General features: G+C 51.3%; 1 protein-coding gene across 2 annotated transcripts in view; it reads right to left on the bottom strand.

Annotated features, from left to right (window-relative positions):
* Positions 1-22,105, bottom strand: part of Atp2c2 (ATPase secretory pathway Ca2+ transporting 2) — a 62,645-nt gene extending 40,540 nt beyond the window's left edge. The window contains exons 1-3 of one of the 2 annotated variants that reach the window (XM_087900466.1): positions 21,877-22,105; positions 3,687-3,797; positions 1,116-1,232 (exon numbers count right to left, since the gene is read on the bottom strand). In XM_087900466.1, coding sequence (XP_087756592.1) covers positions 1,116-1,232; positions 3,687-3,797; positions 21,877-21,969 — 321 coding nt within the window. In that variant the 5' untranslated portion in view covers positions 21,970-22,105. The remainder of the gene's footprint in view (positions 1-1,115; positions 1,233-3,686; positions 3,798-21,876) is intronic. The other variant, XM_087900465.1, reaches the window with a different exon arrangement.
* Positions 22,106-23,084: the final 979 nt, after the last annotated feature.

Below are 23,084 nucleotides of genomic sequence, written 5' to 3'. Positions count from 1 at the left end.
AGTGCTGCGGTCACAGGCATCCACCACACCCGGCTATTTTAAGTTTCCCGAGTCATCATCTTAATATGTAGCACAGGCTAACCCAGAACTCACAGTCATCTTTCTGCCTTAGTCTCTGAGTGCTGGGATTATACATCTGAGTCTCCGTGCCCTGTTGCTCCTGGCTCTTACAGTGAGACTAGCCTGAGCGGGGCTTAGTAAGTGTCCATTGGCAATGGTATCCAACAGATGCAGTGATATTTGATATCGGTGGAAGGGAGAAATGGTGGCTGTGTAGCTCGAGGAGTGGCTCTTTACCACCAAGAAGTTTCTCACCCTCCTTGCCAGAGCACTAGAGAGGAGGGACAGAAAGGGGTGGGAATGGGTCGTTCTTTTGGAGAGAGAACTATCTTCCTTGGATCTGTCCACCTTACTTTTTGAGACGGTGTCTTTTCCTAGTCTGGAACTCGCCAAGCAGGCTAGGCTGGCTGGGTCCACCTGTCTCCACCTCCCTGGTACTGGGATTCCAACTGCACCCCACCAAACTCAGCTTTTAAAAGGTAGGGTCTTGTGTTCATTTGGCACAAACACTCTACGGACTGAGCTGTTTGCCCAGCCTGACAGTGACTTCACTTTTAGTGACGTGAGGCACAGGTCTATTCAATTGTTTCTTCCGTGGCCTTCTGAAATGCCTGTTTGCCAGGACATCCGTGTCTCTGTTGGCTTCCTCTGGCAAAGCTATGGGCCATGCAAAGACTTTGCCAAGCAAAGACTTCCTGCTTCTTTGCCACATTCTCTCCCTTTGCAAATGGCTTTAGGGGGCTGATAAAATAAATTGGCACCACTTATTTCTTTACTGTTCAGCACGGCGCCTGGCCTACGGCAAGCATCCCTAGGACCCGCCGTTGCTAGTCAAGGTCATGGCTACCTCTATCTTTAGTTACCTCTGCAGGGCTCCTCTTGGAGGCTCAGAGCATCCAAAGGGCAAGATTGTTTATCTAGAAACTCATTCACCCCACACCCCAATAGGGACCTGTCCAAGGACACCCAGGATCAATATTTAAAGAGTGATTGCTTGGCTTGCCCTTCCTGGCTGGTGCCCTTAGTGAACACAGCGGAGGACATCCTGCACCTACCTGATCCAGGTATTTCTTCCACACAGGCTCAGCGTTATCAGTGACAAACTCATTCCAGCCATGGACCAGCCTGCGCTGGGCCACAGCCATCTCCGACAGGCCATTGTCCAGGTCCACCTGAAAGGAGATAGGGGATGTAGGGTGAGCACACTGGGCCCAGCAAGGAACAAAGAAACAAGTCACGGGTACCGGGTGAGAGCCGACATCTTCTAGGGGAACTAGGAAAATGGGCTTGTTCGTGGAGGAGAAGACACCGGCTCTGCTGGGGCAGAGAGGGAAACAAAACCTTTATTTCAACACACAGTGGCCTTGAGCCACTGTGTCAGCAAATCCAAGTGGAGATGGGAGAGTAGACAGGCAGAAATAGGGTCTTTTCTTTAAAAAGAAAAGCTGCAGGTGGTGCCCTTTAATCCCAGCACTTAGGAGACAGAGACAGATGGATCTCTGTGAGTTTGAGGCTGGCCTGGTCTACAGTGTGAGTTCCAGAACAGGCTCCAAAGCTATGAGAATTCCTGTCTCAACAAACAAACAAACAAACAAACAAACAAACAAACAAACAGTTAATAAATCCTGGGCTTGTGATACACACCTGTGATCCAAATATTTGGGAGGCCAAGGCAGGAAGGTCAGAAGTTCAAGAACAGCATCAACTACAGAATGGGTTTGAGGCAGCCTGGGCTACATGAGACCCTGTCTCAGACACCAAAACAAAACATAAATGGTTAAGAAAGCCAGGTATAGAGGGTATACCTGTGACTGCCATACTTGGGAAGCTGAGGCAGGATTGTGAAGTTCAAGGCCAGCCTGGGCTACATACCAAAATCTTATCTTAAAACAAAAACACAACCTAAACCCAAACAGCAAACCAAAAATGGCTTATGTTGTGTATCTTGTTATCATCAAATTACATCTTAAAAACAAAATAGGCCTTCCCTGGGAGACTGGAGTGGCTGATATGACCGTATCATACACCCCATGACAGATACTATTCCAGGCCTTTAGTGAACAAAATCGTTAGGCACAACCAACTTCAGTGTCGAGCATGGTGTCAGGAAGCTCTGTGCTCATGTGGGACTTACGGAGAAAGCTGCCCAGGGCTGCAGGAGTGAGGGGGAGTTAGAGCGGAATTCTCAGGAGCACAGGAGGGCTGAGCTCATTATCTGGCCGGGGAAACATCTGAACAAGGAAAAAGACCTTCCTCCCCTTCTCACTGAGAAGCAGGACTTGCGGTGGACTCTTAGGTCATTCTTAAGGTCTGTCATGGTACATGTGTAAACGTGCCTTTCCCCTGCTGCACATTTCTTTTCCCAAAGCAGAATGAGCTATGAAGATGTACATACGCACATTCATACATGCACACACATATTCCCCCATACCCCTCCAGACACACACATGCCCATGCAATGTATATATGCATGAACATGGTCGTGTACACAATACACATGTATACATGTGCACATGCACATACATATACCTAAGCACATATACCCCCCAAATGCATATGCATACACATGTACACATATGTATGTGCACACATATATTCATGCACATACCTCAATATCCTTGCACAGATACACATATGCCCATGTAATACATTTGTGCATGCACATGCATACACATGTACATGTGTATGCATACAATGTACTGATGCATGCGCATGCATGTATGAGCGCACATGCACGCACACACACACACACGCACACACACACACACACACACACACACACATATATATGTACCACCATTTCTGCTTGGTGTAACATAAGCTAAAGATACACTGCTGGCTCCATCCTGTGGCCCCAGAAGGCAGAAGGCAGACTCCTAGGTCAGGGCTGGCTTTTCTCCTGCAAGGCTGATAAATTCTAATTCCCTCAGGCACTCGTGAGAATTTGATGTCTGTAACTGGCATCACCAATCGTAAAAGATGAAAAGTGAGAGGCAGGCGTGGGAAAGAATTTGAGCCCTGATGACAAAAGCCTGGAGGGGCCCTGGCCACGTGTTGTCCTAACAGTGCTGGTCACTCACTCAGGTTCTCGCCATTCTTTGCTTGCCAAGGGAACTGTGGGTTGAAGAACGCTTGGCCTCTAGCAGGAACCACAGGGTCTGGGTCCAAGGACAGCAGCACCGCTGAGATTCTGTGTGGAGATCCGAACCATTCCGCACGAACAGCTTTGTGGGATTTTCTCTTAATCCACAAACTGCTTGACGATGTTGTCAGGTGTGATGACTTAGCTCATGAACCCGACAGGCATTAGAATCCCCATGAACACACTTCCGGATGTGTCTCTGCGGGCATTTCCAGAGAGCCTTTGGCCTTCTGGCCTGAATGTGGATGGCACCATGGCATGAGTGGGGGCCTAGCCAAGCATCAGCATCAGCTCTCTCTGCTGCCTGAAAGCAGATGCGGGAGGGAGACCAGCTGCCTCCTGTCACATGACTTTCTGGCTATGCTGGACTGCACCTTGAACCAGAAAGAACCCCTCCCCACCACCTCTTAAGTAGTTTTTGGGAGACGTATTTTGTCAAGGCGATGAGAAAAGAAATAAACCCAGACACAAACACAGTCCTTACATGGAAGGCTCTGGCCAAGTCTCCTTTGCTGCATTTACACGCTTCCCTGGGCGGCAGGGCCGTGACAGACTTTTCTCTTTCGATGGCTTTCAGCTCGCACTGGTCATCGATCTGTTGAGAGAGCGGTGTGGCTGGTGAGGAGCTTGGGACTTTTGCTGTGCGGCTCTGGTTAAAGCAGGGCACATGTATGCAACATGCACATACCCCAAGTATACATGCCTACCCACGTGACCTGTTTCCATATCACGAGACAGATGACATCGGTCCCCATGCTTACTCACCGACCCCCCTCCCCCAAAGTGCTTCCTTCTTCCAGTGTGAACTCTACAGAAACGGTCACGTGCCCAGTACCCTCTGACTGTGCTTCCTGTACGTGTTAGTGACAGTGTGCAGGGTGTCCCGCCGCTCTCACAGGGTGTCCACAGGTGCTCAGCTTTTCTCTGCACGCGTAGATTCTGCTCCTGTTCCTTCTGCTAGGGGCGTGTGCGGTTTATGTGTAGTCATTGGCTATTACTGACACATCTATTTAGAAATAACCTTTTTCTTTTTTATTATTGTATTTCAGTGTGTGTGTGCATGTTTTGTGTGTGGTGTATGTATGTGGTGTGTATGTGTAATACGCACATATATGTGGTTAACACTGGTATTTTCTATTATTGTGTCCACTCTTTTTTTTTTTTTTTTTGAGACAGGGTCTCTCACTGAACCTGGACCTCACCTGTTGGCTAGACTGATTGACCAGTAAGATTCTGTACCCTTGCGCCCTGGGTTAGGTTACAGATGTATTACAGGTATGTGCCACCATACACATGTCTATGTGGACACTGGGGATCTGAACTCAGGTTCTCGTGTGTGTATATCAAAGCGCTTTGCCATCAGAATGACGCGTCCAGTTGCACAAAACAAACTTCTTCAGTAGGGTTAGGCTAACAGACCAGGGTGACATTTCACACGGACCTCCTTATTACAGCAATCTGGGCCGAGTTTAAACTGTAAGGAGTGTCTCCTGTGGCAATATGTGGTCTCACACCCGTGTTCCAAGAAGTGTTTGTAAATAATTTCAGGAACAAGGTGGAGGTCACCGTTAGGTCCCAGAAGCCTGAGTACATGTGTGTGTGCCCAGAGCCCCAGGCAAGTAAACCCCTAGGGGCCTGGGACACTGGCAACAGAGGGATCTCAGTGCCAGGGCACACCAAGACACCTCCAGTGTTCTTCCCAGAATTCCGGCACTGGGACATGATAGCATCTCTTCCCTCTCAAGCCACCACCAGGAACTGGGAAGGAGGAAGGGAGAGGTGCTAACAACTTCCTTTAGCTGAGGTGGAGTCCAAGTTTCTCTTCCCTTCCCACCAACGCAGCACTCAAGTGCAAGTTAGCACCCAGTGGTCCATTCGTCCACAGGAACCGTCAAACACACCCACGTCCTGGGATTCTGCTGCTGGTCTCAAAAACCAGAGCACGGCAGTGAGGACACGGCTCCTTGCCAGGTTCTGTGTTTCCCCGGATGTCCTCCCAGCAATCCTGAGCCCACTGCAAACTCACTTGGCAGAGAGATAAGCACCATTGGACTGTGTGGCTCCAGTCCTGCTGGCCCTGCTCAGTCCTCACTCTTGTTCCCTCTGCGTGGGAGACAGCCCTGGGTGTGAGTACACCGATACCTCTCGCTCTGGCTGTACCACACTCACTTTCCAAACACAGTGTCCTGTGACATTGAAACATCTCTCTCTCTCTCTCTCTCTCTCTCTCTCTCTCTCACACACACACACACACACACACATACACATACACACACACACACACACACACACACACACACAGAGTCTTCTCTACCTTTTCTCTCTCTGGCTTGGAGACACTCAAATCCTGGCTGCTTTCAGGACACACCCATCTCTCTTGGTCTGGCTGGGTGACTGGCACCCCCTTTGACCCACCTGCTGCAGTCTTTGCTGCCGCAGCCCCATTTTCTCTAAGGTTTAACCTCTGTGGATTTTCTAGAATAGAATCCCACACCATCGGACCTCCCCTGCCTCCTTGCCTCTTCCGTGACCCCGGAGTACTGTTTGCCTGCAGCAAACAGCCTGTTGCTCCCTTGTGGGGCCCTGAGGAAACAGTCCAGGACATTGAGACTTCTCAGGAAAAGCTTCCCCAGCAGCAGGCTCAGGCTGGAACTGAGCCCAAGAGAGACCAACAAAAGACAAAGGTGATCTCCCGTGGAAGACACAGGCTTTACGTCGAGACAGCCTGGAGATCAGGGCAGAGGGAGCCTCTGGGAAGCAGGACACAGCCTCCATCAGTCCCATCCTGGCCTCCCGGCCTCCCTATCTGTCCAGTGCAGGGATCCTATTCATGTCCCTGAGGTCCCAGGATCTCTATCCTGTTCTGGGACTGATATCACATACGTTCCTCCAACGTACTTGCTAAAATGGACCCCTGCTTCTGTTTCTTTCTCTGAGGAGTAGGGGTTGTCACAGCAAGGCCTTACAGGACTGCAATAGGCTATTGGAGAAGAGGAGAAGGAAAGCCCACGTGCAGTTCTTGGCACCAAGAAACCCCAAACACAGGTGGTGAGGGGACAGCAGGGTTGCTTTCAGAAACTAGGGTCCTGAAGACAGTGCCAGGCTTAACACGCAAGAGTGCAGAGGCCCCACCACCCCCGACAACCCAGGTGAGCAGTCAGGAATTCATCTGTGCAGACAGGAATTGGTCAGACCACAGGTATGGGGGCATGCATCTACAATCCCAGCACGTGAGAAGCTGAGGCAGGAGGATTGCTGAGAATTTTAGGCCAGTGTGGGCTACACAGTAAGATCCCATTTTTAAAATAAAATACCAGTGTGGTACCTGTTGATGGAGTCATTGAATCCGTGATGGAAATGGAGGGGTCACAGCTGGGGACAGCACGTGGCCTCCCTGAGTTGGAAAATGGTTCCCCTCCCCCAGTCTGCACAAGGAGCTGCTTTGGTCAGGCTGCCTTTTACCTGGGAGACCCACGTTGGCCTCTGTTTTCCAATCACCAGGGAACACATGGTCGTGGCTTGCAGTGATGGAAGTGAGTATGTTAGGTTAAAGCAACAGTGTGGTACCCTGGTGTTGTCATGACCTGCTTGCTGAGCTCCAGACTCCAGCCCCTTCCTGGTCCCTGTTGGCCCACAAAGAGGCCTCACACACTCCTCCACGGACCTCATGGAAGAGGGGCTGTCAGAATTCAGCTCACACAGGAGTGCCAGCACCGTGCATGCAGAGCAGAAGGTGCTCTAACATGCTGCAGAAGGGAGGGAAGATGAGAACAGTCTCAGTGTTGACACCAGAAAGGGAAGGGGCAAGGGGCCATGACAGCTGCATGCATGGCCAGGAGACAGTTGGAAGGCACAGGAACAGACAGGGAGTGGTGTTCACAATGCATGGTGCCCCTTATGGCGGCACCACCTTCATCCCCGTAGACGCCAACACCTATGCTGTGGCTTCTGCATGGGGCACAAGTCTGCCCTAACAATGCTTCCTTGACTCGCTCCTTTATTCCCTGGCTTCCTCCTGAATGCAGAGAACTCTGCCTGCTGCCTGCCACAGTTCCCATGCTAGGCCAAGAAATTATGCAAGCACCTTCACTTAGATCAAAAAGAACACAGGACAAAGACGAAGCCATCCAAGTGCAAGAGGAAGCAAAGGGCTGCCTTTTCTTAGGATCACAGAGTGAGAAAGGACTTTCTAAGTACAAGATAAAAAGCTAAGATAAGACATAGATGACTCAAGTCCCAGGTAGAAAGGGGACTGGGCTGTGTAGCACCCAGTGCGAGCACTGTCAGCAGAATCCAAAGATAAAACTTCTGCATAACAGCAAGACAAAGAGTTTACCAAAACCATGTGAGTCTCTGGCCTGTGAAAGACTAACATGACCATCATTTGTTTGTGAGAGAGAAAACTGGGAAAAGGGTATAGACCAAGAATGCAGGCCTATGATAAAGCCAAGGACATTCACACACTAGTACTGATGCGGGGGAGAGGTCTCCTCTCGCAGCTGTGGGGCATCAATCAGGAAAGTCCCCGCTGCAGAGCACGTGGCCTCATTCATGATGAATATGCTCTGCTCGCTTCCTGTTCAGATGCCTGTCCTACAGAAAGGTCCGCTCAGAGCCACTCCTCACAGAACTGCTCAGATGGTTGTGTGTTAGTGTCCACCCACAGACCCGCCAATAGGCTGGCTGGTGAACCATGACACCGCTGGCTGGCTGGTTAACCATGACACCGTTGTAACATGTATCCCGAAGCTCCCATGAAAGGAGACCCAGTGACCTTCCCGAGCTCCCTGAATGGAAATGTTAACTGTATATTGAAGTATACCTGCCATAGTCATACTTATAAATCATGTGTGGTTATATGGAGACTCACATGTGTCTCCATATACCCAAATGAGCACCACCTAAAGCAAGGACAGAACTTACAGTTCCCAGAATCTTCCTGCCCCTGGGCTCTCTCTCACACACCGCCTTCTAGAAAGATTACACATACTGGCTGCTTTGCACATGGATCTGCTCTGCCCGCCTCAGAAGTGGCACACTCAGAGACCCCATCCTTCTGTTAGCTTTGCGAGAGAAGCTGCCATGGCAGGTCTCTCTGTTGCTGCATGAAACCCTGGGCATTTCATCCCATCACCATAGAGGAACCTGGCATCATGATTTGTTAGCGGATCGCAGGGACTGGAATGTAGGCTGTGTCCAATTTGGGCTGTTATGTCACACATGGCATTGGTAGGTCCCAGGGCCGGTGTTTAAATATAATGGACATTTCCCAGAATCTCCCCCAAATAGTGGTATCATTAACAAGAGATAGAGAAGGAAAATTGGAGGTGTGGGCCGCTGTGCATAAGGTGGCTTATGTAAAATGTGGAGAAAAGGAAGATGGAAGATACACTTCTGGCAGAATCCAGCACAGTGGGGACCCAGGTGGTTTTGGGGTTCAGAAACCTGGTGACTGAAAAGAGGGACAATGGGAAACAGTTTTATGCTTTTGTGAGTGAGTCTTTTTTTTTTTTTTTTGGTTTTTTTGAGACAGGGTTTCTCTGTAGCTTTGGAGCCTGTCCAGGCTGCCCTTGAACTCACAGAGATCTGCCTGCCTCTGCCTCCCAAGTGCCTGGATTAAAGGTGTGCATCACCACTGCCCAGCACTTTTGTGAGTTTTGAACTACAAATAAGAGTTACTTATTCAAAGGGGAAGCCAGTCCTAGCTGGCCTGGGGACAGAGATGGAAAGAGGAACAACGGCTTCCCCAGGAAGAAATGCTGAGCAGCCATAGACCTGGCTCACTAGAGAGAGGGCTCGTGAGGAGAAGCCTCCATTTTCCTCCAACAGACCCAGAGGACATTGACGGTGGAGCCTCAGCTCCTACATATCCTGAGAGGTGGGTTGCTTAGCGCAGCTTCAGTGCAGTAGAGAGGAGAGGGGAGGTATTAGAAGTGGGCCCAGTAGGGCCCACCCCGTGCTTTTCAGTATCAAGTGGAAAGTTTTCTCAATGCAACAACCTAGGCTGCTGTGGATATGGATGGGTCAGCCACCTGCTCAGAATTCAAATTCTTGTTCCCTACTTGCCTATTGCCCACCAGCTCCCATGGTGTAATAGTTAATGCTTTGGACTCTGAATCCAGCAGAGTTCGTGTCCCGGTGAAACCTGTTCTTTGAGGAAGAAACCTAGTCAGTCAGTCATCCTCATCCAATCAGACCATGAAACTCAACATAAACAGGTTGTCCATGCATGCTTCAGCATTTCCGGGGGCGTGTTTCACCTCCCTTCGCCTGCCTATTGGGCCTCCCACAGCAAAGCCTATGACGGTCTCAAATCTTGGTGTGTTGTCCTGTGATATCAACTCCATAAGAACATACAGCTATGACTGCTGAGAGAACAGCTTCAGCTGCAGCCTTGGGTCAAAAGGGGCAATGAGCTCTTTCCTGGGCTGCAATGCTGTCTAGAGCATTAATGTGCATGTATTTTCATGTGCACATGTGTGTGAGAGAGTGTGAGTATGTATGGAAGTGTGCATGAATATGTCTGCGTGTGTGTATACATGTGTGTCTAAGGCCTAAGGGAGTAGGCAGCTCTCAGCAAGACACACCATGACCCACCCATTCTGTGTATTATTCACGAGGAACAGCATAGTCAGGGACCAGAGGACATGGTTCGGCTGAGTGGCAACCAATATAATTAGGATCCAACACATAGGTGACAAGACTACTCACACACAGGGAGTTTGTATGACTCAGAAATAGCCTAATAATCACCAGTAACTGGCGTTCTCAGCGAAGTACTCAGGGAGCGGGCGTGGGCTGTTAGGGATTTATTGGACTGAAATGCACAAGTGTGTATGTGTACAGACACAAACTAGATAGAGTCTAGCAGTACATGGCTGTACATACTCCTCCTCCCACTAGCAATGGTAAACCTAGGTTTTGTTAGCTTGTTTCTCAACGCAGTGGTCCAAACAAGATGCATATCCAGGAGCCGGGAGCCAGGAGAGATGGCGGGAGGTTAGTGTAGAATTTCTTCCTAGCTCAGCAGCCTTACCTGATTCTGGGGTAGGCTAGCAGGGCACGGAGGCCTTACGAAGGGTCTCTCACAAGTCAGATCTGGGCACCCAGAGTGAGCTGAAATGAACACTGGTGATGACAGACATGAACAGAATCAACTAGGAATGTGTTGAGTCCACATGGGCGTGAATGACATAAAGGCTGGGGAGAAGAGGAAGCTTTCCCTAGTGTGGGCAGCTAGGAAGTGGCTGAAGAGTGGGATTAGGAAACAGCTCAGTCAGTGATGCTTTTAGTCTGTCGAGCATCACCCAGGCAGGCAGAATCAAGAAAGTGACACACTAGTCTCATCTGAGGATAGGAGCTGCCACCAGCAGCAACGGGACAGATGGCCTTACAAGGACACTGGGGACACCGCTCAGCTGGTAAAGCGCTGGCTGTGCAATCACAAGGATCTGAGTTCAGTGCCCCAGCACCCATGTAAAAGCCAGGCACGGCAGCTCAGATCTGTAATCCTAGGGCTGGGGAAGCAGAGGCAGGCGAGCTAGCGGAGCCAGCAAGCTCCAAACGCAGTGAGAATCAGAAAAAGTGGAGAACAGGGGGAAACACCCCCCCACATTGGGCTCTGCACACATGTAAGCACACACACAAACCAAACGCCCCTAGGCTTCTCAACACTGTGCACAGTGTGGGACTCAGCCCTATCCTCCGTGGGGTCTATCAGGAGAATGGAGCCAGTGTCTATCTGAGGAAACACCAGACCAACCCAAATCAGGGAAACATCCCACAGAGTGGTGAGCTTGGAATCTTTAAGAATGTCAGGGGCTTCAAAGACCAGGAAAACCCGAGGCACTATTCCATATATGGGGGACAAGGAACACCTGACCAGGAGGTTCCAGACCCGGGTGCATCCATGCACCACCCGAATGTGCCTGTGGCCGAGTGCTGGCCTGAGTGGTCTGTGAGGGCTTCACTGTAATTAGGAATGAATGTCTTAAAGTGTATAGGGGCCGCGCATCACCATGTAACCTGTGCCCAAATAGGGGTGGCAAGGGAGAAGGTAACGTGGTCATGTATTTACTATAAGGTCCTGATGAAGGACATTCAGCGTCTGTTTCATGGTCTGCTGACAGTCCCCTTTGTGGCTACCAACCCAGTTTACATCCACTGAGCACATCTGGCCCCACACAGCTGCCAATTCTGCCTGCCCTGGCTCCCAAGTCTAACCAAAAGGCTAGGCTAGCTGGTGATGTGCAGTGACCACTTTGTTGAAGGGGCAAGTGGTATCCCAGGATCAAAAGACTTCACCCAAGGTCACAGTAGGCGGGTTTTGTGTGAGGACTGGGCCTACCTTTCTGTTGGTAAGTGGACCCTCCTGTTCTCCTCCCTGCCTCGCAGACAGAGCTGGACATTCATCTCACCCAGTCACTCTGGGTTCAGTTGTGCAAGGTGGGTTTCCTTAGAACCTGCTGGGGCCTGTGCAGCAGGAAGTGGCAGGGCCTGGGCCGAGCCGGGATGATAGGAAGGCGGCTCCAGGAAGTACCACTCCCGTGTTCCTGGAAGCAGAGTCACACCTCTGGTTTTAGCTACAGGTTTTGCCTGCCCGGCTTGGGGCCACTTCTGTGGGCCTCATTCCACGTGCCTAGCCTGATTCCTCTAACCATGGGAAAAATCTTCCCGACTCTTCCTGCTATGCCAAGGGCCTCCCTGTCGGCAGTATCTGACCCCGAAGCTCGGTGATGCTAGGTCTCTGACCCCAGATCCCTGGCTGTAGTAGCTTGGGCTGCTGGGATCTCCTGACCAGGAGGACACAGGAAGGCTGACTGGGTGACTCACTTGACAGCTAGTCCAAGTGCCAGGGGCTGTTTGCATAAAACCCTGTTTGAAAGAGTCTGTTTCAATAGCCCAAGAAACTTCAACTTCCCTGGCATGTTGTCTTACTCTAGACAAGCTCCTAACATTTTGGAACCTTAAGTTGCCGGGATTTTCTCGAAGGGTTCCAAACAGGGAAAGGAAGACCGGCTAGGTGGGGGGCAATGCGTGCCTAGCTACTAATGCTGAAGGGCTCAAGGGAGGCCGGGGAGCCTGGGGCAGAGGAACTGGGATGGCTCTCTGCAGGTGGAGAAAAGATACAGCCAGAGTTCTGAATAATACCTTTCTATAACTAAAGAGGAACCACGCGGGGGGTGGGGGAGCTTTCAGCCACGAGGGCCCCAAGTTCTATGTTCAGAAACCACATTAAAAACAAAACAAAACAAAACAAAAAGTCAAGCAGGGCTGGGGAGGAGGTGGGTTGGAGGCAGAGACAGGCGGATGGCTCTCTGGCCAGTCAGCCTAGCCTACTTGGCAATTTTCATGCCAATGAAAGAGAAAAATGGTGTCTGAGGAATGAACTCAATGTTGCAGCCTGACATGGACGCACTGCCCTCGGGTGGCGCCCTCAACGCTTCCCTCCTTATTCAATAGTTAATCACTATTTAATGATTTAAATATTGAATCCTATATTTAATCACTCTCAGGAGGCGCCTCTGATGTCCATAGTTTATCCCATTGTACAGAGGGCAGGTTCAGGCCTGGGGACAGGAAGACGTTACACAAGTTCTCAGGGGGCCAGGTGTCGCGGTGGAGTCTCCAGGAAAGCAGCCTGGGTCAGAGGATTTTGTGACATATCCCATGAGCTTCAGGGCAACTCAGAAAAGGACCAGAGTGCCCCTGCACATCACAGCCTGACTGCCACACAGTGACAAACCAGCAATGCCTGGGAGAAAAAGGGGGCCAAAATGTGTGGTGGGGGTAAGGTGCGGCACTGTTCCCATTGAGATTTGTTGTACATTCGTGAAGGGAAAAAAAAGTTACAGGTGTACAAAGGGAAGGACATGAGGACAGATGTAGACAGGGAGAAAGCAGAGGGAAAGAGAAGAGAGAGGAGTCATATTCAGGCCCGGGGGTGGGAATGGGGGGGGCACCGAGACAATAATTAATAGCAGTGGACATGGACAGAGAAGTCAGCACACGCTGAAATTTCACTACATTGACACTTGGGGCACGGATTAGGGACAGCTGCGAGAAGTCTTCAGAAGCCAGAGGAAGAGTAACACGGAGGGGACCAGCCCACAGGGCTTCCTGGGGAGCATGCACATCCCACATCAAGGAAGGGAAGACTGGCTTAATTTCCCAGGCTTCATGGTCTGCATGGTGTGACCCAGGAGTGTGTCAGTCAAACGCTAATCTCAGTTCTTGGCGCCCCACCCCTTCCTCCAGAAAGTGTCTGTGTGGCAGCAGAAGCACCAGGCTTTGGCTGTCTGTCAGGCGCCACCCCCGCATGTGGGGGCCTCTCTCAAGATACTCCACAGCAGGACAGGCATTGTGCTAACTCAGAGAGGGAGAAGCCCCAGAGAGGGAGGATCACAGGAGGGTAATGTCTAACCAATGAGAAGCTGCTGAGCCATTGAATGGGGCTCACGGTTCAGGGAGCACCAGAGCCACCAAGGCAAGCTAGAGCCCAGGTCACCAGAGTTGCCATAGGTGCCCGTGTCTGAGGTCTGGAGCAGGCCAAAAACTTCATGTCTCACAATCTCCCAGGGCTGCTTGGAGTCAGTGCAGAATCTTGGTCATTCCATTTACTCTCTGTGGATGTTGAGGGAAGGCCTATGTGGGCTCTGCTTTTGTTGCCTAAAAGCTATGAGGAGCTAAGAAAGGGGCAAAGGGAGAACCCGGAAGCCTGGGAGGGAACCTGACTCTCCTTGGCTCTTATGATAAGTGTCTCCACACACAGTAGGACACAAGGATAAGCCAGGGGAGGCGCATCAGCCTCCTTCGCTGTACATCAGGAAGGGGAGAGCCCGTCATGTGCTACAGTTGGAGATTCAGGTCAGGATGACCTTGGACCAGGACTCTGTCCCCCAACACCCACAAGACTCCCACATTTTCTCTGTCTAGAAGCAAAGACTTATACATTCTGGGGAACACATGAGCAGCCTTGTGGGTGATGCACAGTCTAACCAGGCCACATACTCATGGCTATTCAAGAGAGGTCAGGTACAACACTGACCTTGGCTCTGGAAGTTTGCAGAATCACAAGCCGTGGGCATGTCTTCCCTGTCTACACTTGATCGTGCATTGCTGGACTCCCTTCCCTCCAGTGGGTCAGCAGAAGGTTCTGGAAGAACCCCTGCAGTAGCACAGTTTCTGCCTAGATGTGGGAACAGATGGGGGCTTAAGCTAAGTTCAAGTACTCTGCAACCTCCGTGGAAGGCAATGCATTTTCTCGTGACGGTTGCGGCTCCTGGAAGGACAGTGACTTCAGGAGAGTTTCCACTGGGGACTTAGAGCTCGGTGCTGCATCTCCTCCCCTGGCCACTACCTCCCCAGCCTTGGGATATGGCTTCTCTACAGGCAGGGCTTTAAAAGAGGTGACTGAGATGAAGCAAGGTCACTAAAGGTGGTTCATTGGGTTGGAGTTCTTAGGAGCTCGGGACATAAGATACCCTCAGAGGATGGTGAACAAGGCAAAGGAAATGATGCTCTCTGGTTCAGGAGCCATCTGCCAATGCCTCCATCCCAGGCCTACAGTGTGAGCCATAGCGAGCTGCAAAGAGATAGTACCTCCTCCGAGGGAGGGGTGGCCCACCCCAGGGCATCTTCACCCATGAGCAACACTGTTGAACCCCCACTCCAGCAGGGTACTGTAGATAGGAAGTCAGAGAAAGACCCCAGCCATTTAGCTGTGGAGGCCACAGTGGCCACAAAGTCCCACTGGATGGGGCCACACCTCCTGCTCTCACTCCCAGTGTTTCACAGGTCAAAAGCCCTACAAAGGCATGGGTGGGTGGGATGGCTTAGTGAGTGAAGGCCTTTGTTGTCAAGTCTGAGGATCTGTCCTGATACCCGTATGGTCGAATGAGAGAACTGATTCCTACAAGGTGTCCTGTGATCTCCACATGCATAAAATAATTTATAAATGTAATTTAAAACAGTACAGGAGCTGCCCAGTGCAGCCTGAGGCAGCCCAGGCCACTATTGTGCTTCAGCATTTTTCTTCCCCTTCCGCTAAGCACACACCACTACTGCGCTTCAGTGTTATTCTTCCCCTTCTTCTCAGTACAGGCCACTACTGTGCTTCAGTGTTAATCTTCCCCTTCCTCTCAGCACAGGCCACTACTGTGCTTCAGTGTTAATCTATCCTTCCTCTCGACACAGGCCACTACTGTGCTTCAGTGTTAATCTATCCTTCCTCTCGACACAGGCCACTACTGTGCTTCAGTGTTAATCTTCCCCTTCCTCTCGACATACACCACTACTGTGCTTCAGTGTTAATCTTCCCCTTCCTCTCAGCATAGGCCACTACTGTGCTTCAGTGTTAATCTTCCCCTTCCTCTCAGCACAGGCCACTACTGTGCTTCAGTGTTAATCTTCCCCTTCCTCTCAGCACAGGCCACTACTGTGCTTCAGTGTTAAATCTTCTGCTTCTTCTCCAGTGAGAACCCAAAGTTCATCCTTGGGTGTGAGAGCACAGGTGCACAGAGATCCAGCTCTTAAGGGTTGGGAGAAGTGGTACCTGGAGATTACTGCTCCATGCTAGCCATCTTGATTTATCTTCAAGTTTGCGCCACACAGAAGTCTAAAGGGACAAAGATCTATGCTCAGTTTGGGGCTGGGTGGCTCTGCTCGTGCAGGGTTCCACTTCCTGTCGCCTACCATTCCCGTGACTGTGACCACCCTCCCTCTGTAGTCTCTGCACATGCCATGTAGGTGCAATACTAGGAAGCAGTCAGAACCCATGTCAAGGCCACTGAGACGGCTGAGTGGGTCAAGGCGCCTGTCACTAGTCTGATGACCAGAGTTCAATCCCCCAGGTCCCATGTGGTGAAAGGAAAGAACTGGTTCCTGAAAGTTCCTGTATGCCTCATGGCATGCATGTCCCCTGCCCCCTAACCACCTTTTTAAAGAAACTGAGTCTGGTGAGCTGCCTCAGTGGGTAAAGGCCCCTGCGCTGCAAGCTTGGGACCCTTGTAAAGATGGAACAAGCTCTACAAAATTGTCCTCTGACCTCTACATCTGTGCTGTGCCCATAGCCACAGTAACCAAGAAAATATTCTTGTGAAAGCCTTGACAATGGAAGGCAGGAAAACTCTCCTCTGCGCATAGGATCCTGCACTTTTCTTTCATGCCCAGTTCCAGGAATCAGGCAGCCTGTTCTGTTCTCATACCAAACGTAACTACCTTGAGCCGAGCCCCTTTCCTGAGCCACTCATTCCCACAGTCCTTCTGGTATTGACCCAAAGTCATCTCTGTCAGGAATCACTGGGAGTAGGGAACCCCAAGAATGGCAGCCTGCATCCCCCAAACCATTCTCTTCCCACTGGCACCCCATGCGACAGACTGGGGGCCAGATAACGCCCCCACTTACAGTCACCTCATTCAGTTACTGCAACCCTTAGCGCTTGACCCTGCCAGGGTCACTGGCCAAGGCCCAGTTTGTCCCAGTTAGGAGGTCCCTGGATGTACTTTCTGCCGGCTCTCATTTTGATTGGTCATTGTCAGGGTAGGAGGAGAGCTCAAACACTTAAGTCTTCTGTAAGCTAGGCTGCTCTAAGCATGAGACAGACAAGGCCCTACCCTGGTGGAGGATAGGAACAGACTACACCCATCATCTGGGGGTTGGCCTTGTTTTCACTGAGCATGCTCAGGACCCCCAACCTCCAACTTTAACCCCCCCCCCCCGCCCCAACTCACACCCAACACTTCCTGGCTTCATAGCTCAGAGTCTTGACTTCTTTACCCTTTGGGACAAGACTTGTGGCATTAGGACTATACAGATTCCAATGTGTCATCTTTGGATTGATTCTCCAGGACCTTCAGGTTTCCTGAGAACTTACTAGTTAGAATCTGTTCCAGCGATTGGCCTGATCAGCACAGATCTGGTGGCACCCGTGACAACAGTCTCAACACACCCCCTTAACAGGAGAATGGGGACACCACCTATCTCAGCTGGGGACTCTCAAGTGTAAACTACAGAGGCGAGAGGAGCAGCCAGCTGCAAGCAGGTGCCTGGCATGAATCGTGTCTTTGTGCACAGTTACCTGCCTGCCACCAGCAAGGAGCCCTGGAGTGAGTTATAAAACACAGCAGGCCACAGAGAAGAGACACCATCTCTACAATCCAGATGTTCCTCATCTGCAAGCAGCCAAGCTGGTTGGGCAGCTGTTGGTCACAGCCTGCTTGCTGCCAGGTGTCATGGGCTTAAGACAGCTCACCTTAAACTAGCTCCTGCATATCGGCATCCCATTCTGCACACACATTCTTGGCACGAGCAGGCTCACATGCAGACTCTGAGCCCAGAGACAATAGCATCAAAGGAAGCATCACAAAACTAGGGAATTCCTGAGCAGGTTCGTGTGTGTGTGTGTGTGTGTGTGTGTGTGTGTGTGCGCGCGCGCACGCGCGTACCCTTTTTACTTTGAATCATTTCAGCTCAAGAAATCATCCTCTGTTTTCTGCTCTCGGGGGCGGGGCAGGGTCTCCTGTAGCCCAGGCTTTCCTTGAATTGTCTATGGAGCCAGGGATGACTCTGAATGTAGATCCTCCTGTTTCCACCTCTGGAACGCTGAGATGATAGGTATGCACCACATCTGGCTGGAAATCTTCCGACGACTGTGGGAGGGCAGCCTGGGGGAGCCCCTAGTTACCACCCCTGTCCCCTAAGCAGTGTCATCCCTTCCCCGTGGAGGGGGACCGAGTCTCGACTTCCTCCACAGAATTGCAGAGGTATGACGGAAGTCGTAAGCCCTCACTCTCAGGATAAGTGACAGCTGTTCTAAGTCGGCCTTCCGTCACCAGCACAGTGCAGTCTGTCTGCTGTGCAACAAGGAGCCCCGTGGAAAGGACCACGTGCCAGGAAACAGGCCTGCCACAGCCCAAGTGCTTAGAAATGGGTGCTCCAGGGGAGGCCCCAGCACTGCACACAGTGTGACCACCACCTCGTGAGAGACCCTGAACTAGAAGCACTCAGCTGCACAAGCCCACGGTCCTGGTGCAAGCCTGGGGACAGAGCGTTATTCAGCCAGGGATGGAGAACCAACAGTCACTGAGCATTGTGAGCTAGGTCTTGGTTTGTTCCGGTCTTGTTTAAAAGCAGCTTTGATCTTCATACTTACAAGCCTGCGCCCACAGCTGAGCTGTGAACCTGTGGCTCCTCGGATTGACCGGTGGGATGTGAGCATTGTTGAAGTCACACCTCAGTGTGAATTGTTGAAGGTGGCAAGGGGTAGAGGGTGCAATCCTTTCCTCTAACATGCCCAACAAATTGGTGATTTTGAGGGGTGTGGGTCAATCTCAGGCTAAGAATATATATGTATAAGCTATGTGCTGGAGGACAGAACACAGAGCCTTGCACATGCTAGACAAGTTCAGGTCTTTTTATCTTTTTAATTAATCTTTATTTTTTAATGTAGATAGGTATTTTGTCTCTGGATGTGTGTCTGTGCACCACGTGCCTGGAGTGACCCCAGAGCTCAGAAGAGTGCATGGGTCCCTGGAGCTGGAATTATAGATACCTGTGAGCTGCCATGTGGGTCCAGGGATTGAACCTGGGTCCTTTGGAAGAGCGACCAGTGCTCTTACCTGAGAAACCGTCTCTCCAGCCCACGTGTCAGGTCTTAAACATGCAAGTCTGTGTTTGTTTGCTTTGCTGACTCTCTAGAGCCTGGCATTTTTATGAATATGTGGACAACTACCAAGTCCTGACTTAAAATCATTCCAAGGTCTCCACTGCTGCAAATAGAAAGGCCAGATTCTTTCAGACAAGACTCCTGGGGGTCACCTGTGCAGCCTGACCTTCTCCTCATGCTGGGAACGCTGCCCAGCTCACTCATCTTTCCACTCCTGTTAATCTCAGACATGGCTCCCTCCCAGCTCCCACACTCAACAGTGAAGGTCAACTATGCCCTGCTTCCGCCCACCACAACGGATGCAGATGCGTAAGGGTGGAGAGCGCGCGTGCATTTTCCTCAGCCCTGGCCAGCCCACAACAGGTGCTGGAGTCTGGGTTGAATGACGAGGTGCCCACTGCACGTACCCATCCACTGGCACCCAGGCCTGGATCTGGAGAACCCAGAAGGGTGACAAGGTCAGTAGCCAGGATGGTAGGACGAGTGGGAGTCACACCCACCTCGGGAGCAGCCTCCAGGGCAGAGATGGCACCCGGCCTTCCCAGAAACAGGAATTTCTAGTCAAATGTTCGCCTACTGAGCAGGACATCAGAGAGGAGCTTTGTCGAGCATCAAAACCAAGAGTCTTTCAAACACCTTGGTCAGGTGGTCACCCTGGAGACACAACAAGAAAAGAGCTAGCTTCCTAGTTAGGGCGCTGAGCTTCAATTCTGCCTCCACACCTGTAACTGGACAAGGTCCCAATTGTCATCTCAGCCTCTTGTCCCTTTCCAGTCCCTTTGGTTTTCTTCTTCAGCACATCTGAGTCAGCAAGACCACCGAATAAACATCTCTTCCACTCTTTCCGCTGTCACTCTCCTCGGTCCCCACTAGTGGTTTGTGAATTTGTGAGTACCTTGACCCTCAGCACTCGTCAAGATTGTTCAGTCAATATTCAACAAGAACCAAACAGTGCCTGCCTGGCACACTGGCACTCTTCTGCTCCAAAATTGCCATTAAGTTCATCTGGAGGCCAAAGACCTAGGAGGGGACCCAGTTCTCAGGACTGATTCCTCTCACGGCTGTGTGTGCTGGGAAGCCCACCAGCAACCTGGGACACAGCACACACCAAGTGCTGGCCAAACCAAGTCAGGACAACCGCAGAAATGACACCAGAGCAGACAAGACTTCCTTCCCAAAGCCTCTTGGCCGGGGACAGAGTTCCAAGCCCGGCAGAAAGCAGTGTCTCCTCTGGCCTTCTTCCCTTACCTCATTTCCAGGTACTGGTTTTTAGTGTGCCGTTTTGTTTCTCGGGGTACTGAGGATGGAAGCCAGGGCCTTACATACGGACCCACTGCTGTGTTCCACTGTCCCAGGATCCAGACTAGGCACCCTTACTGCACGCATACCTTGTGTTTGTAAGATCAGCTTTGGAGGCAACACACCTGCAACAGCTGGCCTTTGCTGAGAGCCGTCAGTATTGCTGACCTCCCTGCGAGTCTGCGGTACTGGTCACCACATGCCCAGGCTCCCTCACTGCCATTGTGCTGCGGAGAACACGACCAGGTGGGGAACACACCTGCAGACAGGTCGCCTTTGAGCAGCTTAGAGGAACGAAGTTCACCTGTCTCAGAGCATCTCCACGTGGGTTACTCCAAGCCCACACCTGCACAGTCTCAAACTCCCCGATGACAACCAGCTACGCATCAGGCGTACTCAGGGATACCCAGCCGTGTGCAAAACATCAAAAGATTGGGAAAAAAAAACCAGAAAAGGATGGAAGGAAGCAAAGCCATCTGTGTCAACAAACTCACGCCAAACCCCTGTTAACAACTCATTACAAACATGTAAAGACACACTTGGCATTAGCAAAGGGATTATGGTACACCGCTAACCCACAAGGCTGCAGACAAACACGGATGGGTTTGAACCCTGCTGTTCACAGCCCTAACATCAGAATTCTTCCACTGACACTGACGCTGTAAATAAATTTATTAATATTTAAGAACCATACCCTGGAATGTTTTGACTATGGCATTCTTTGGGAAGAAATAAAATCGAAATGTTGCCAAACATTTTCTGTCATACATAACAAATTTAACCTGGAACCACCCACCCACACATGACAAGACCATATTTGGGGGGGGGATTGTTCCCCAGGGTCAAGCATGGGAGTTCTAGGTGTGCCATGGGCTTCCAGACCTTACAAAGCCAGTGCAGGGGAGGGACCATGCTGGGTCACCAACCCGCTGCTGTATCCTAACTACTCCATCAGAGACACAGAACTAAGTTTTATGCTTGTTGGTCCTGGAAAGAAACTCTCAGCACTGCAGTTCTGAAGAGCTATCCTAGAGGGTCCCCTGGAGATTCAAAGTCACCATACAGCTCAGAAGGGCTTTTTTCTGGTTGGTTTGTTTTTGAAACAGAGTCTCTTTACATAGTCCTAGCTGTCCTGGAACTCACTATGTAGACCAGGCTGGTCTCCAACTCACAGAGATACACCTGCCCCTGCCTGCCAAACGCTGGAATTAAAGGCGTGTGCCTGGCTTTTAAAAAACCACACGGATGTAGAGGAAAAGAAGCTGACAGCCCTACTGAGTTGTTTCAGTTTTCGCTATTAAACTCGGGCAAGATTTTGTGGGGCTGTTTTTGGTCTCTACCCAGACCCCATCCCCCTTAATTTCAGCAGCTTTTAAAAGTTCATACCACTGCCTGTGTGTGCAGAGGCATTTAAATTCCCTAGAGTCAGAGAAACCTAGGTTTAGTCCCTGACTAGGAGGCCTTGCCAGCTGCACGCCCTTAAAGAGCACAGGTCTGTTTCTCATTACTGAATGGGCTAGCCTACCCAGGTGAGTTCTGTGCCTAGAGCCAGGTCGAGCTGATTCCTTCAAGCCAGCTTCTCACTCAAAGGAAGGGATGAGTGGAATCTCAGTGCCCAGAGACACATGAGTCCCGCGGGTCAGATGCAGAATCCCAGGGGACACATGTGGAGTCTGATCCCACGCCTCATACCAGATCGCTCAGACTCACCAGGGTCTCTACCTCGTCCCTCTCCAGAGCCTTGTACCGGTGGTCCTGACCCAGGAAAGCCAGTTTCTGTAGAAACTTGAGGCGTCTCCCCATGGTGAACGTGTGTCCAGGCTGCTCCGCCGGGCGTGGGGCGGGTCGCAGTCCCTGCCCGCGTCCCTGGGGCCCAAGCGAGGCCGAGGCTGCTGCGCGCCCAGGCTTCCCGGGCGGCCAGGTTGCCCGGGAGCTGTCTACCTAGTCCCCAGGTTAGCTCCGCCCCTGGGCAGGGCTGCAGCAGCGCCGCCCTCTGCACAACTGGCCCGCCCCGGCGGCGCCAGGACCCCAAACTCTCAGACTCAACCTCAGGGGCTCTGGAAGGACCAGGAAGCAACTGTGTAGTCTTAGGGCTGTGGTTCTTGTCCAAACCTGCCAGAGCACAGGAGTCACCTGGAAGGGGGAAGGTCCTGAGCCAAAGTCTTACATGGGGTAGTGTAACTCAGGGCTAGTTACCTGGCCTCTATGAGACACCTGGCTGTACCTGTAATTGAAATGGAGCAGAAGGCTGAGACCTTACCAAAAGGACTCTTATCTATACCTACCTAAGTGTGCCCTTGGAATAGGAAACCTGTGGAAGATCTCCTTTTTTTTTTATAAAAAAGATCTCCAACTTTTATCTTGGAGGCCACACTTCTCCCTTGCAAATGGTGGGTGAGTGTTGTATGTTTCCTGAATCTTTACTTATTGCCCTGCCAAATGGCCATCAGGACAGCACCCCCTTCCCAGGAAAACCGGGGGTCCTGGAGACAGTGTGATGGGGCATCCTGCAGGACTCAGCATAGAGCATGCTTGCGCCAGCAGAATGCTGGTACCCCTTGGCGGGGAGAGGGATGTCAGACACCTCCCAAAGGCAGGAGCACATGGGCCACGTAACTGCTGTGGGTTGCCCCGTGTGTGGTGAGGGAAGCCAGAAAGAAGGCTTTAGGGGGCACCAGGGTCCCTAACTCCACAGAGCAGAGGTGGCCCTAGAGAAGGCTGGGCCATGCTCCATCCCGGGTTTACTTTTGACCACAAGCAGTCAATCAACTGACTGCCTTTGTTTCTGTGACTAAACTGTCCTCTTAGAGCAAATATTTGCCACCTGCCTCACTGGCTCCCCCAAGTGGTGGCCACTCCAGTCCTGATCAACCTGATGGGACACTTTAGTGGGCTTCAGTCACCCTCTATCTTCCTCT

This window comes from Myodes glareolus, chromosome 22 (genome assembly GCF_982192425.1).
Source record: "Myodes glareolus chromosome 22, mMyoGla1.1, whole genome shotgun sequence".
NCBI lineage: Eukaryota > Metazoa > Chordata > Mammalia > Rodentia > Cricetidae > Myodes > Myodes glareolus.
Note: the sequence above shows the minus strand (reverse complement) of the source record. Positions and strands in the feature narration are given on the sequence as shown.